At 35.6% G+C, this 15,152-nt stretch overlaps 2 protein-coding genes across 2 annotated transcripts; one reads left to right on the forward strand and one right to left on the reverse strand.

Moving 5' to 3' along the window:
• Positions 1–613: 613 nt before the first annotated feature.
• On the reverse strand, positions 614–6,776 carry LOC110712343 (cullin-3A). Its single transcript, XM_021890792.1, has 2 exons — positions 5,890–6,776; positions 614–3,210 (listed from the first exon to the last, which is right to left on the reverse strand). Exons 1-2 carry the CDS (start codon positions 6,048–6,050, stop codon positions 1,170–1,172), a joined length of 2,202 nt encoding a protein of 733 aa, XP_021746484.1. The 5' UTR covers positions 6,051–6,776; the 3' UTR covers positions 614–1,169.
• A 2,416-nt stretch (positions 6,777–9,192) lies between these two features.
• On the forward strand, positions 9,193–13,183 carry LOC110712352 (probable ran guanine nucleotide release factor). The gene is made up of 8 exons (XM_021890805.1): positions 9,193–9,314; positions 9,409–9,498; positions 9,611–9,646; positions 9,781–9,918; positions 10,816–10,902; positions 12,049–12,096; positions 12,202–12,278; positions 12,846–13,183. Exons 2-8 carry the CDS (start codon positions 9,424–9,426, stop codon positions 12,985–12,987), a joined length of 603 nt encoding a protein of 200 aa, XP_021746497.1. The 5' UTR covers positions 9,193–9,314; positions 9,409–9,423; the 3' UTR covers positions 12,988–13,183.
• The last annotated feature ends 1,969 nt before the right edge of the window (positions 13,184–15,152 follow it).

A 15,152-nucleotide genomic window follows, 5' to 3' on the forward strand; every position in this document is an offset into this window, starting at 1 on the left:
AGGAATCGGAGGGAAAGGAAAAAAAAGAGAAATGAAAGGATGAACTATCTTTCATTTGAATAACACATTAGGGAATAAGAGAATTGGAAGGGGAGAGAAATGGAGGGATTAAATTGAAAAAATTGATGTCTCCAACAATGGAGAGATTTTAAAGGAAAACTCACATTCTTCCCTTCACTTCCCACACCTTCCCTGGCCTCACTCCTCTTATTTTCCTTCCCCCTTCTCTATCCAAACACGCCGTAAAGGTTGTGTATATATAAACTACGGAGTACCAACATAATAAAGTTTTGAGTAACAATGAAAACACTACTCATAAACCTATGTTCATAAAAAAGGAACGAATATGTTCATAAGCCTCCTGCTTGTGAGCAAGGAAACAAGATAGTCTTTGTTAAGATTGGCATCCTGGAAAATACTTTCCTTCCAACCTAACACAACCACTTGAGGGAATAACAGAATGACCAAATGAACTAGAATAACATAAAATTCGTTTTCCCTAAAAGCGAATACTCGAAATAACCTATTAAAACAACATTATGCAACATAAAACTCCCTTCAAGAAAGAGTATAATTGCATTATGGTAACGACACAACCTTAAACAAAAGAAAATGTGCAACATTGATAAGATTTAATAAACTTTCAGCAACTAAGTATCACCAAGTTCGGCACCTTTCATAATTTAAGCATTATGGTGTACGACATCCCACAATTGATTAGCTTACAGCAAGCTAACAAATTGCAATGGGCGTACGCCATACAACAGCAAACTATACAAATCAAAGCAGCTCTTAACATAATTGAAGCAGCAACATCTAGTCAAGAAAAGTAAACGACTTCCCATCAAAGAATAAGGGCAGTGAATCTTTTGATACGCACAAGGATTTTCAAGACAAAATGCGACTCCAAGCCGGTTCTTCCACATTGTGTTTTGAAGTGGGTTGCCTTCATCAACTTCCTGGGACAAATCAATCATCCTGCCAAAAGTTCCTGATCAAGAAAGACTAGGGTATTTAAAAGGGATACCCAACATTGAAGGAAACCTTGTAAATCCGAGCTGAAGGAATTCAAGAGCAATTGGCTTACTATCAATTTGAAGTACATCATTCAATTCCAGTTTTCAGCACTAAACATGAAAAACACTAGTGAATGCTAGAAAACTGATCCATTAAGCAAGGTAGCGATACAACTTCCTGTCAACACTATCTCTTTCCAAGAATTCACGTTCTATGAGTGACTCAATACGCTTCTTAATCTCCACTGGGTTTGGCAGGAAACGAGATTGCAGCTGCTTTGTGACCTCAGCAATAATATTGTTATGATCTAGTACTTTCCTGGATTTCATAATTCTCACTATTGCAGCCTCAATCTGAGGCTTTCTATCCTCCTCCACCCTTTGTCTAGTTTCCTGTTTTTCAGGTTCTGATTCTTTCTGTGCAACTACTGTTCCTATCTTCACCTTGTAAAATTTGCTTGAGAACTTGTCATTGAACAAGAAATCATCGTTCTCACCGATATCCTTGCTCATGGGCTCTTTTCGAAGGACATTCTTTCCCTTGACACAAGCCAGTGATTGCAAACACCTCTTCAGCTCTGGGGCAGGAATCTCAGTCGCTTGTTCAATCTCCCGGTAGCTAAGTCTGTCAGCATTATTGAAAAGCATAAGTACACACATTTGGAAGGTTGAGACATTAAGCTCGTGCTTCTGACCCTTGCTGAAAGTTGCTTTTATATCAGCTGTACCCATGTTAGTTTGCCAGGATAATCTTCTGCCTGTATGTGTTCCAAGATAGTACGAGCGGAATTTTTCACAAAGTAACGACAGCTCCGCAGGAAGGTTGCAGGGAATACTTGGTTGAGTGGGCCAGGACCCAGTTGTTAAAACCTGGACAACCAGTGTAGGTCCATCCCCTAGCTCAGCACCATGATTGGTGTAAAAACCTTGTATTGTATCCTGAGAAGTTTTCATATCGGTGAACATACCCTCTAGCTTGGAAGTAAACTGATAACCACATTCTGTCTTAAGCTTCACGATCAGGCTTCTCTCTGCATCATCAGACACAGTCTTTCCTGACAACAGTCTCTTAGCCAAGTGCTGTTTATAGTACTTCTCAAACACATCTTTCTCCTGCAGATATCTGAAAAGCATCATCACCTTATCTAGTACGACCTCCACATCTTCTTCACTAACACCCTTGAGACCTTTACGAAGCTTGTCATCCACAAACAGAGAGATAAACTCTGGAGAACGGGCATTCAAATTGATGAAGTACTCAAATGAGGAATTCAAGGCATTCTGGAAAGTCTTGTCATTGTTAAATGCAGAGCTTATGATTTTATCATATTTGTCTTTCTCATCTAAAAGACGCTGAACGAACTCTACAGGATCCTTCACCCTTTCGGGATCAGTAACAAGCTGCTTACCAACCTCTCTGATGTGAGAAGTCATCACATCTCGAACAGTGCTGAGACCATTATCCACCCGACGGAATAGATTATACATTCTCCCCAAGTCTTCATATTTATCATCAAGAAGCATATTCACTAGGCCTGAATTATCCATGTGAACCAGCCTTGGCATGTGGTTAGCAATCATCTCCCTCTCCACTACCTTTGTTATCTTGGCTTCACTTCTGACATCCAGATAATGTGAAACTCTCTCGATTTCTTCATTCAGACGTCTCTCGGCTTTTTTTAGGTAATCACCACAATCACAGCACTCAATGAACTGCTGAGACTCAACACGATAAAAATTAGCAGAAACATCAAGAAATGGTTTCTCAAAGTCCTCTTGATAAACAGATGCCCCTAGATCCATTAGCATCTTTATTACGTTTCTCATCAGCCCCCTGTTAATAACCTCCCCGGTTCTCTCTTGCTGAATCCAATCAAGGAGAGTGTTTAAAAGCCTTGTCTGAATACTGCTGGCATGGATAACATTATCCCTCCACAAATTCAAGCCAAGATCATAAACTGGAGTTTTATGAGTGCTGGGAACAAAAGTTCTGTCCATGTACATCAGTATGTCTCGAATCATCTGCAACGCCTTATTATGTTCAGCCCATTTTCGATTCAGCTCTTCAAGAAAAGCGTCTCCCTGAGCAGATTCTATGGATTTCGATATATCTTTCAAATGTGAAGTCATTGTTGTCACAAGACCCGAATAAAGCTTCTCACCATATTTGTGCAGAACCATGTTGTAAGCATTTCTGTAAAAGTTAACCGAAATCAGGAGATGAACGGTGTACCACAGAAAATTCTATGAATTTTGAGGAACTCCAGATCAAGAAGCAGGCAGATAATTTGAAGAAAATTGGATACCAAATGCTGAAAATGAAACTAGATAGGTTAGCCATAAAGCCATTTCAACAAGCTTGTGATAATCAGTTGGCATCTCTTAAGATTTGAAAACTCTTCATTCAACACTGGCAGGATTACAATATACAACAACACTCGAAGATGTAAAAACTGGCATAATTTGAACTTCTCCTGTGAACCACCACGGCTTTAAAATAAAGTTAATAGTTTTTGTAAGAAATGCCAACAAAATTTTTGTAATAGCCGTGCTTCTCAATAATTACAGTATCTAAAAAATGGTTGCAATTAAGGCAACGTGATCTAGTCAGAACATTAAATAAACAATGAATGTGCAACACAAATTGAATTACAAGAGTTCAATCGATATATAATTGCAGAATCTATGACAATCATGTCAAAAGCAACAAGAAAATTCAGTAGATCAACCAGGGTTCAACAAAAAATATAAGAAAGATCCTTTCTGTAATATCCACACAGTAACATATTGGAAAAAAAAAAAAATTAATTCAAAAAAATATGGAAAACAAAAGAAGGTGAATGGGAGTTGTGCCAAACAAATTCATGATATCCAGAAAGAATTTACAAGAAAAGAATAACAAATGCAGAAAAAAAATATTGGATTTTGTCATCATAAACTTAGTCTAACATAATAAGAGCAATGCCCAATGCAAAATTCCAACAACTTGTGAGACAACACAATATTTTATCACTGCCACTATACAGTGATATACATGGACCAGGAGAAATTTTATAAAGGAAACCATAAAAACAATCACAAGCTCATTTAGATAAATACTCCAATGTCAATAGTTATTGCAACTAAAATAATGAAACAAAGTAATGCGTTATTTCTCCCTCCATTCTTTTATGTCCCACTACTACTGTAAATACATAATTTAAGAAAATTGTGAAAAGGGTGAGAAGGTGTAAGATATAAATCGGAGTCGAGAGTGTGTAAAAAGGTGGGTTGGTGTAAATAACGGTGATTAAAATAAAAGAGATAGTATCAAAAGGTGTAATTACTGTGATAAGAGGGGTGAGATGGCAAAGGGGGTATGCCTAAAGTAAAATTAACCAAAGAATGGACAAAAATGAAAAGTGACTGGAAATATAGGAAAAAGCCTGGTTAAATGACTCGTTGATTCTCTGAATACTATTCATAGAACTCCACGTCACAAGACATGGGATAAAGTGAAAAAAAAAAGTTGTAAGCTGCCATATAAATCATCCAATGTCAAGAAGTTACCAACGAAATCAACAACAAAAAAACAGAAGACAAAGGGAACAATTTTCGACATAGTATCATTCCAAAGAGTTGAAATAGGGCGTCAATAAGGCCATCATTCGAAAAACAGGCATCAGCAGTTCAGCACTTATCTTGCACTTTTTATCTTGCATAAACCCTATTTTCTGCAAAAACAACCAATTACATCCTAATTTGCCTTCAGCACTTGTTACTAAAAAGTAGCTATCCATTGCCCATATAGTAAATTCCATCAATAAATTATTGCTAATATTACAACTTGAAGCATATATGTATGCAAAATCAAAAGTCAAACCCAACATCTTACGTTCCATTTGGTAGCATATCAATTGATGCTTATCCAATCAAAGGTGAGAAGCCTCCATATTTGCCTCCAACAAAATACACCTATTCCCTCCATTTCTTATTGTTTCCCCCAATATCAATTTAAGGTCGTCCTTGAAAGATCACCCCATTTCTATTTATGTCCATGAGGGCTAAAGCTTTACTCTCACATAAATCACATTTGACCCCACCATTTGTCTCTCATTAACTCCACTCAACCAAAACTTACCTAGCCATAGCCCATAGAGTCAATCCCATCAACAAAGTATTGCTAATATAATAACTTGAAGCAAATATGTATGCAAAATCAAAAGTCAAAACCAACATCTTACGTTCCATTTGGTAGCATATCAATTGATGCTTATCCAATCAAAGGTGAGAAGCCTCAATATTTGCCTTCAAACACTCCCTCCTTATAAAAATAACCATTTAAAGTCGTCCTTGAAGATTACCCAATATCAATTTATGTCAATAAGGGCTAAAGCTTTACTCTCACATAAATCACATTTGACCCCCACCATTTGTCTCTTACTAACTCCACTCAAACAAAACTTAACAAAGTAAAAATAGGCGGGAATACATTTCAGCTGAGAGCGCACTCAATTCATGGTTTTGGCGTGATCAATTATATTCTCATTATTCGCCTGCCCAAATTCCATTCCCTCCACCACCACCTGAATCATCCATCCTTATCCGTCCTTAGCTACTAAAACAAGGCTCAATCCAATTTCAATCACAAGCATCACAACCTGATATAATTCTTACAGCCATTCTCTTTTCTAAACGCTTACAACCATTCTTATTTCAAAATGCTTACAATCATTCTCATTTCGATATGCTATCAAGTTAGCCACTACCTAATCATTAAACTCTAAACAGTAAATAGCTAATCAAGATGCTATAATCAACATATAAAGCACAACAACATAATCAAAACAAGTAACAATTACAATTAAAAACCAAAATTAACAAAGAAGCAAACCTGTAAAGCTCCTCAAAGCTAAGGCCACTAGCATTCTCATTGTAAATCTCCTGAATAGCATGCTCCAATATTCTCCAAGTCTTATCAGCATATTTCGGATCAACCACCACCCTATGCTTAAACGCCTCTATCTGAAATGGCTTCCTCCTTTGATTACTCATTTTCTCTCTCCTCTATCTACCTTCAGAATTCAAACCCAGAAACGCAAAGCTAATCTACGAATCAAGGAGAAAGCGATCACCCACAAAAACCCAGAAATTCTTCTAAAAAGGGGGAAAACTACGACAAAATTAAATTAAAAAAATATTCGTTCGAAAAATTTGAAAGGGTGTTCTTAAGAAGATCTGGGCACGAAAAGTAATAGATTCGAAAGGAAAAGAGAGAGATTTGTGCAAAGAAGAAGAATCGAGGTGGATGAAATTGGAACTAGGGTTTCTTCGGATTGGGGGTAAGATGATAAAAATTAGGGCAGAAATTAAAGAAAAAAAAGAGAGAAATTATGATAATCTGGAAATTGGAGATGGTATTTGTTAGAGGTTTCAACGAAATGGGGGTTTTGAGAGGAGAGAGAAAATCAGGAGGAAGGGGAAGAAGGAGAGAGATGAGGGCAAATAATGATTTTTGGATTATTTTTCTCTCTATCTAGTTTAGTTTCTGAAAATTGAAGAGGAAGAAGATGGATAGCTCCTCTCTTTTTTTTTTTTTCTTCCTTTTTTTTCGTAATTACGATGGTGGATAAAAGTGACTTACATTCGATTATTTGAAAACCTAAATTGTTCTCCTAATACACTTTTTAGCGAATGTGAAGTATAGAGTGTATTTTTCTCTTATGTTCTCCCTTTCCTTCCAAATAAATACCCTAATTTGACTGGCACATAAAACTTATACCAATTAAATCGTTAGTTTTTTTTTTAATAGTAAAGTTAATTTATTAATAAAAAGTCATACGACATCTACAACGATAATCGAATTTGACAAATACACAATTTCAATCAAATAAAAATTTTCCTTCATAAAAACTACGATCGTCAAGCAAATCTTGCAATGTGGAACATCTCATTACAGCCTTGTTAGAGAGTCGATCTAACGATCCCTTGTAGTCGTGAGCATGATTTCCATCGGATTCATCTGACCGTATTCGAAAAATTAAAATCCTTTGCGATCCCGCATAATTTTTCACCAACGAAACAATTTCACGGCAATCCATCAAATCCATTATCCCGAATTTTAACCTAAAGAAATTCCCCCTCAAAAAGAGAAGAAAAACATTGTTTTTAAAAGGAGATTGTAAAACCTTGTCTTTCGAATATATATATATATATTTTTTTAAATGATATCCAAAAATTATACGCTACATTGGTCTTATCTTAACAAGTAGCACAAGACTATGTTTAATCTTATGCATAAAGCACATATTGAGGTTAAAGTGGTGTCTATGAATAGTGCAAATGTCAAACTGATGCATGTATTTTGAAACAACAATGCGTTTTCTATGTGGTTGGTCATAGCGTGTGGACGATTGACATACACCAAAACACTGATCGGGGTAACCCCTGACTGACCGAGTAACCCCTGACCGATCGAGTAACCCCAGACTAACTGATGAGTAACCCCTAAATAAGTAACCCCTAACCGACCCAATAACTCCTGAATAAGTAACACCGGTCACACGGTGTGGCTAGCCGCATATGAAACTTTGTGTTGAAACAAGTAGGATAAATAATCAACATTGATTAAAGTAAACTATATAAATAGTGTCGAAAGTCAAAATAGAATACAGTCCAAAAAAAAAAGACGAAGAGTGTAATACTCAAAACCATACAAAAATTTTATACCAAGACAAAGTCTATGACGAATCATTGTATTATGTTGAGATTCATATTGTATAGATATTTTGAGGCCGCGAAAAGCATGGGGCCAAAATCCGTTCGGTAAAATCATGTATGTAGACATACTCGACATCGTTGTCGACGAAGAAGATGATTAAAATTAAAAAGAGCTTTAAAAGATGCAGAGAAAGAACTAAAAAAAGGAAGGAAAGTGGGAAACTATGTAAGAGAGCCATGGAGCTAATGGAAGCAATGAGTGATGGTAAGGAATTCGAAAAAGCATTGAAAGATGGCAAGCAACTGGGAACAACTTAGGCGCAAAAAGGTAATGTCATATCCTAGGGCAAAAGTGTCGGAAACAATACATGTAGGAACATGCACTTCTCGCTTTTATTTAGATAAATAAATTGATTATTCTTTTAAATTGACCATTCCTTCTTAAAAATGGGCACATGTTATAGGCTCACATGTCGTGTTAGCGTGCCACGCGCTCAAGCGGACTAAAAAATAGACTTGTTGTACTAGGCTCTTACCGAGCTTTTATAAATTGAGCTCAATCAAAGTTGGCTCATGTGTCATATTGTGCTGGATCATGTCGCGTTAGGAGGCCGCTTAATAATTTACGGACTATATATTATTTGGTAAATTGGTCAAAAATATGCGGGTTAACCCGTCAAGCTTTTGTTGAATTTTGAAACAATGGCTATGTACGAGTTCATGGCACATTGACGTGTCTCTCGTGCCGCGCTTAGGAAGGGCTCGTGGCAAGTCAGATCATTTTCGTGGCGTACCTAACTGGCCCTTGTCCCTACCCGACTCATATAACATCTCAATTCCTTCTATACAATGAGGCATGAGAGCTTTGATTTAGGAGTATGTACAAAATCAAAACTTTACAAGAAATTAACAACAAATTAGAGTGTCGCAATAGAACTTGGCTCTAATTAACAACAAATTAGAGTGGTCCATAACCTACAAGTCCCAAGATTGAAAATTGGCTCTAATATTTGATGTTATGACCAAGTCAGACCAAAAATATGATCGGATTAAAACTTTAATTATTATCATTTAATTTTTGCTTTAATGAAATTACATATTTGAATATATAATAAGTCTAATCTAACCGGATTTTATATATTAGTATAGAAATCTGATTAAAATTAAGTAAAATTAATACATCAGCTTAAGTTTGCCAAGAAACATTAATATTAACCAGATGACCTTGTTTTAGGGGAAAAGAAAAACAAGTCATTTTTACGAGAAAATTCAAGTTTATATTCATTATAAACAAAAAAAAACATTTATCTAGTGATTTTTCTATAAATAAATCAAAAATTTTAATTAAATGTAGACTCCACTAATATTAATTTATTTACATAGAAATTGTGCTAATTAAAATTTTATGTTGATTTATTTACATAATTACCAATTTACCACTAAATTGTAACGGAGTATTTCAATTTGTTTTTTTTTTTTGGTTCAATAAGTGTTTTGCTTCATATTTAAGCTACAAATGAATAATCCATATTTTTCTCTACATTTAATCCTTACTACTTCAAATTTCTGGACTTTCTGGAACATTTTATCACATCCAAGGTGAGCAAAAAACAATCTTTATATTCATGGTTTAATTCATCGTCTTCCCTTTAAATTGGTTGATTTTTGTGTTTTCTTTTTGCTTGAAATGCAGTTTTTGGCTTAAAATATGGTGGAAAATGCATGTAATGAGCACCCATTATTTGGCGGGGCAATATCAATGACCTTTCCTGATAGATTCCAGGTTTAACATGCCAAATTTCCCAATTCTTGCTTTTTATTTAAGTTATATTTGTGGGAAATTAACAATATTTTGGATTTTCTGTTTTCTGTGCAATTTTGGATTATATTTATAGGATTTGAGCAATGTACGGGAAGTTCCTGATCATCAGGTTGAATTTTAATTATTTTTTTTAAAATGTTTTTTTAGGGGTTCTGACTTATTTGTAGTGATAGCCTGATAGGTTTTGTGGGTGTTTACAAATTAATGGAAGGGTCAATGTGGTTTTTGTTTCTGTGTGTATAGGAAGCGTTTGCCGACCCTAATCGAGACGAAAGTCTCATTGTTGAATTGTTAGAGTTGAAGCAAGAGGTTGCTGATGAAGGTAGTGCTGTTTGGTTCCTACAAGACCTTGCTAGGGAACAGGATGCTGAAGGCGGTATGGTGAGTTTGTCATGTTTCGTTTCGTTTAATATCTTTGATGTTGGGTGAATTTCAATTGCGTTGCTCTTATTTGATTAATTTTGACAGGGTGTTAAATTTGATAATTGACCTATTATGGAATTTGTTGTTTATAAATGTGAATTAGGATTAAGGGGTGAGAGAAAATTCCTCTGATAAAATATATCTATTCATGACAGATTTAGTGACTTTAGAAGCTATAATTGTATGATGAAGACCTAAATGATGCTAGATATAACACTTGGACTTCTGAACTAGGATATGCAAGGAATCTGATTATCTGAACGTGGCAACTTAGTTGTCCAGAATTCAAAGTGGTATATTGCATTGAAGATTATGAAAAACAGATTTAAAATATGACCTGTCTTTAACATTGAAGCCACTTGCAGATTGACGAAGTTGATCATTAACATCTTTTGTTCGGGTGAAACAGGTGTTTAAACTAGATATCATCATATCACCATCAGTTATCTACTTCCTGCCCTTAAAATCTGCTGTTGAAATATGCTGAGTCATGCAGATGAGTTGTTTATGACTCAAAGTCCTATGTGCATGTAGCATATGCTTATATGCGTGCTCTTGAGCAGTAGCCATGCGTCTATGCCCCTTGAAATACAGTCTTTGAATTGAATTGTTTTATCATTGAGCATATGGAATTCACACAAGTTTTAGTTCAATAGTGCCAAAGTTTTCAGTGGTTCTGGTACTATTCAAATCCGCTTGTTAATATTTCAAAATGCCATTAGATGGATTGTTCATGATCTGTATTTTTGGTTTATCATCATTTGATCTTTATTTCCTATCTGGAAATTTTGTTTAATTTCCATTGTTAGGAAAACTACTAAAATATGTTGATGATTGATCTTGTTTCAAGTACAGATGATTGAGCAATCAGGAGTATTAGAGGTTCCGGGATTGTGCTACAGAAGTATACCTGCTGTCGTCACCAGTGCTGTTGGCCAAACGGTGTGCAATTAAGTTATTATTTTGTTCAAGTTTGCTTCCATTTTCAGTTTTAGAAATGATGTCTTTGGTTGTAGGACAATCTTCAGATATTAAGTAACACTGTATTATACATATGCTTAGTGACCTCATTTCAGTTTTGGCCTTTAGTACTTTTGTATGCTTAGTTTTACATGTTCTTTTTAGTGTCTAAAATATTGTTTGATTCTGTTACTCTTATTGCTGCAGTTTCCTAGTTTTGATTTTAAATCTAAGAAATTTTGCATTGAATCATTTATATTGGATCTACAGTGTGCAAAGCAGCAGTCCTATTTATTCATGTGCAGTCTTCTCTGTTTAAATTATTATGGATCTTTTTTTAGATGCTTAAGCTTCTAGAAAATAGACAACAAAAATTGTATGTTGAGAAATTTGACTACCTTAGTCAAATATATCTATTTTTGGTGAATCAGCCTTTTACCCTAGAGCACCCCCAACTAATGCTCTTAAAATCTTGGTATGCTGTAAGGAATATGATATTTTATGAATATGATATTTTATGGAATATCTTTTAGCCTCCATGTTTTTGCATATTTTGTAAGTTATAATACTCATGCTATCAGCTTATTGTCATATTTACTCATGTAATAACTTTTCTAAACTAAACCAAATTACCAATCATAATGTGCTAACACTGGATCACCTGTCCACAAAGAGTTCTATTGCCTTTGTCTGAGTTCTCATGACTTAAGGTGCCAATGTAGCATGTAAAGTCAGATTTACTCTGTAGTCTGGCATGATATTGAAAAAACATAATCAGATTAGTTATTGAAAAAGTTTTTCTTGGTCGTATTTTCCATGTTCACTCAAAGGTTCTTTCTTTTTTTTTTTTTTGTCAGTTACTGGCAAGTACCCTTCCTTTTGCTGCACAGTTCCTGCAGATATTCTATATGTCAAATATGAACTGAACTTTTGAGCTTCATTGCAATTGCATAATCATATTCAGATGTTTCTAGGATTTAGGATCATGGGCTGCAATATTCAGATTCAAGGTGGTTTGATGATTGTTAATGTGAATCCCTTCTTGTATTGCTGAAAATGAATGACAGACAGGCTTTGTAATCTCTAAGATCTAGATTACTAAATTCTAGTTTTGTCATGATTTTGCAGGCCATTTCTAAGGGACGTCAAGGAAGAGAGGCACAAAATATAGTAAGGGTAAGGGATTCTATCATTATCGTTTTATAGTTTATTTCTTTGTCCAATGTCAGCACAGATCTACAGTTCATATATTATTGACGATTTGTTGTGTGGCCTATTCAGGTTTATTTGGCCAATCTGCGTCTTAAGGAAGTTGGCACAGATGTCTTGATCACTGCCTATGAGCCTGTTGTTATTAGGTAAGCTTGACAAACCTTCATTGTATATATAGGAAGTATAATTCATTTATCTTCCTATTGTTCCACACACTCTGGGAGAAACACCCCAATCTCTTATACTCTTTTATTTAGCTGCATCTGAGCTTATCTACCTTTTATTTAGCTGCATCTGAGCTTACCTACTTAACTAGGCAGACACCAACCTTTACTGAACAAAATATGCTTTCCAGTATATTCTGACACTTATCTATAAACCTCAACTGCCAGCCCGTCTCATATTTAAATCATCTAAGCAGATATCATTGTACTGTGCTGCATGATCTTGTATTCTAATCGAAAGTTCTGTTATGTACTTTCTTGTTGGATGGAACTTCATATATACTGGCTTCAAGGGAGAAACGTGATTTACAAGAATAGTATCTTGAAAGTACTAATTACAAATTATTTTGGGACGTAGTACACCCATGACTTGGGATCAAATCTCACCTCCTTCACTGCCCTCTACCAAAATTAAGACAATAGTATCTTAACTGGTTATCTGGGGGTCTTGTTGTAACTGACAAGAAATTTTAATTTTTCATATTTCAGTCCGTTTAGTGAGAGTGCTGGTACTGTTGGTGCTGGAGTAGTATCGCCTGCTGAACAATCTGGATGTATGCCAATGGCTGAGGTCTTCAAGCTTTCTGTTTCTAGCTTCAAAGTCAATGATTGGAGCCTCTTTAGTGCTTGAAGATGTTATTTTTAGTAAATAGCACTGGTGCACTTTTGTACGAAGTAGTTTGTAGAAGTGAAATGATAATTTGTTCGATGTCATCAAATAGAATTTTGCTACCAGAAGGTTAATACTTGGAAATTGTCAATCATTTACCTCACATCTTGGATAATAAACTAACAGCCACAAAATAATACAGGGATTGTTTTGCTCACTTCTTGCTCGTACGATCTAAATATTGTAGCTGTGTGTATGTTGTTGAAACGGGAAAGTAATCTGTTATATATGCTCATCCTGTCGAAACAGGGAAGTTCCTACTTACTGGATAGCTGATTATTGTTATATGCAGCAGCTGTTGCTGCTGAGATATTGACCAGCTCATTGAACTTAGTTTGAGGACTATACAGTTATGAAAATGATCTTATATATCAGTGTTCAGATATCTGAGATGTTTGCTTTTGCCCTAGTTACATTAATCAGAAATCAGCAAAGATATTTGCTTGAGCTTAGTACATTGTTTAGTTTTTTGAGGGACGTAATGATAACATGACTGCGAAATATAATTTATGTCAAAGATGGCAAATTCTCAAAGAAGGAACGAATCTGATAATTCACAAAAGACTACATAAAATCATTGCTTTGTTAGCTATTTCTTCCAAAATTTGAAACATAACTTGAAATCGTACAACATTTGAGTATATTTGAGAAGGTTGAACATCATCATTTCCTAACTCATCCTTCTACAACGTCAACTAAAGGGAAATAAGCAGGCTTATATAGGATTATTGTAGGAATAGGTCACATTTGCAACGATTTTCCTATATATAAATGCTAAAATAATACTTTCCCAAATGCTTGTTTTTTTAAAAAGAAAAAAAAAAACACTTTCTAGACATCGCTTATGTCTACTTTTTAAAAATACTTAAACTCTCATTGAAGCACCCTGAGCTTTCCTCTTGTAAACCACCATTTTCACCGTCATATTTCCGAGCTTTGTTCAATGAAAATCCTACACTTAATGCAGCTTATATCAATTTTCACCAGTTAAAGCATAGACTCTGACGCCATTCATGGAGGTGGACTTCAGTGTACCTCCATTGTAAGCCATTCTAGTCTTTTGGAAGACTCATCAAACGGTTTAGCATAATATCATACAAACCTTAAGAGACAAAAGCTACTTTATTTAGAGCTAAGAGAGTTCATTTTATGATTCATACATAAACAAGAATTAAAAATAAAACATAATTATTTAACAATAGCATAGAGTGATTGTCAGAATACTACTGACTCAAACAGCTTCAGACACAAGCCTGCTATGTGCTATATCCACCTCTGGTTGTTAATAAGAGCAGGAAGGTACTCCTGCACAACAAAATCCACATGAAGCGCGATCTCTATGGTTATCAACTTGTGGTCTATCATTCTTTTCACCTCAGCAACCCTCTCCTCAGACTTGTTCACAAAGTTGTCATTCAAGAGACTTAGCAATAGCTAAATCCTCGTCATCCATATCTACAAAGGTACGAGACTTAATCACTTGAGCATTGAGAGGGTCCTCAGCAGACTCCAAGTGAACGTGTCTAATCCCCAACCACTTAATGTCAAGTTCAACACCAGAAAAAACACCACGACATCTCCTTCGGTATCCACCTTTCATAGAAGGAGAGAAGCTTAAGGGAAATGGGTTCATAGTCCACCAAGGCAAGAATTGGAACGCACCACTCCCTCTTGAGCAGCCTGAGAAAGTAGCAGGTGCACTCATCTGCAGTGCCCTTGAGCAAGAAAAATTTGTGTCTAATATGGCAACTATTGGAAAAAAGGTTGACAAAAGTTTTAGCGGAATCAGTGAGCAAAATGAAGTGTGCATCAGATTTCATCTCTTTAAGCTGTTCCGGCTTCAGTGGCTGGGAATTAGGGCCGCACCAAGGAACACTATAATATATATTATAGAAAGCATAAGTGGCAGTTTCATTGCGTGAAAACATGGGTACGTCGATGAAATCAAAGTCTTTCTTAGGAATATCAGAGCGGGGATACACAATAATGCCATCATTGGTTCGGTAGATATAACCTTGATCACAATCACCACCAGAATCAGAAACAGAATCAGAATCACAATAAGAATCAGAATCAGAATCAGAATCGAGATCGGGAGATATAGAAAGCTCGGCTAAGGCTGAGGC

Source organism: Chenopodium quinoa, unplaced genomic scaffold (assembly GCF_001683475.1).
Source record: "Chenopodium quinoa cultivar QQ74 unplaced genomic scaffold, ASM168347v1, whole genome shotgun sequence".
NCBI classification, from domain to species: Eukaryota; Viridiplantae; Streptophyta; class Magnoliopsida; order Caryophyllales; family Amaranthaceae; genus Chenopodium; species Chenopodium quinoa.

Excerpts from the sequence above, each read along its gene's own strand:
- LOC110712343 (XM_021890792.1), bottom strand. The coding sequence starts at position 6,050 with ATGAGTAATCAAAGGAGGAAGCCATTTCAGATAGAGGCGTTTAAGCAT. Across the intron at positions 3,211-5,889 it reads AGCTTTGAGGAGCTTTACAG|AAATGCTTACAACATGGTTC; the intron begins GTTTGCTTCTTT and ends TAACTTTTACAG.
- LOC110712352 (XM_021890805.1), top strand. The coding sequence starts at position 9,424 with ATGGTGGAAAATGCATGTAATGAGCACCCATTATTTGGCGGGGCAATA. Across the intron at positions 9,647-9,780 it reads GGGAAGTTCCTGATCATCAG|GAAGCGTTTGCCGACCCTAA; the intron begins GTTGAATTTTAA and ends CTGTGTGTATAG. Across the intron at positions 12,097-12,201 it reads AGGCACAAAATATAGTAAGG|GTTTATTTGGCCAATCTGCG; the intron begins GTAAGGGATTCT and ends TGGCCTATTCAG.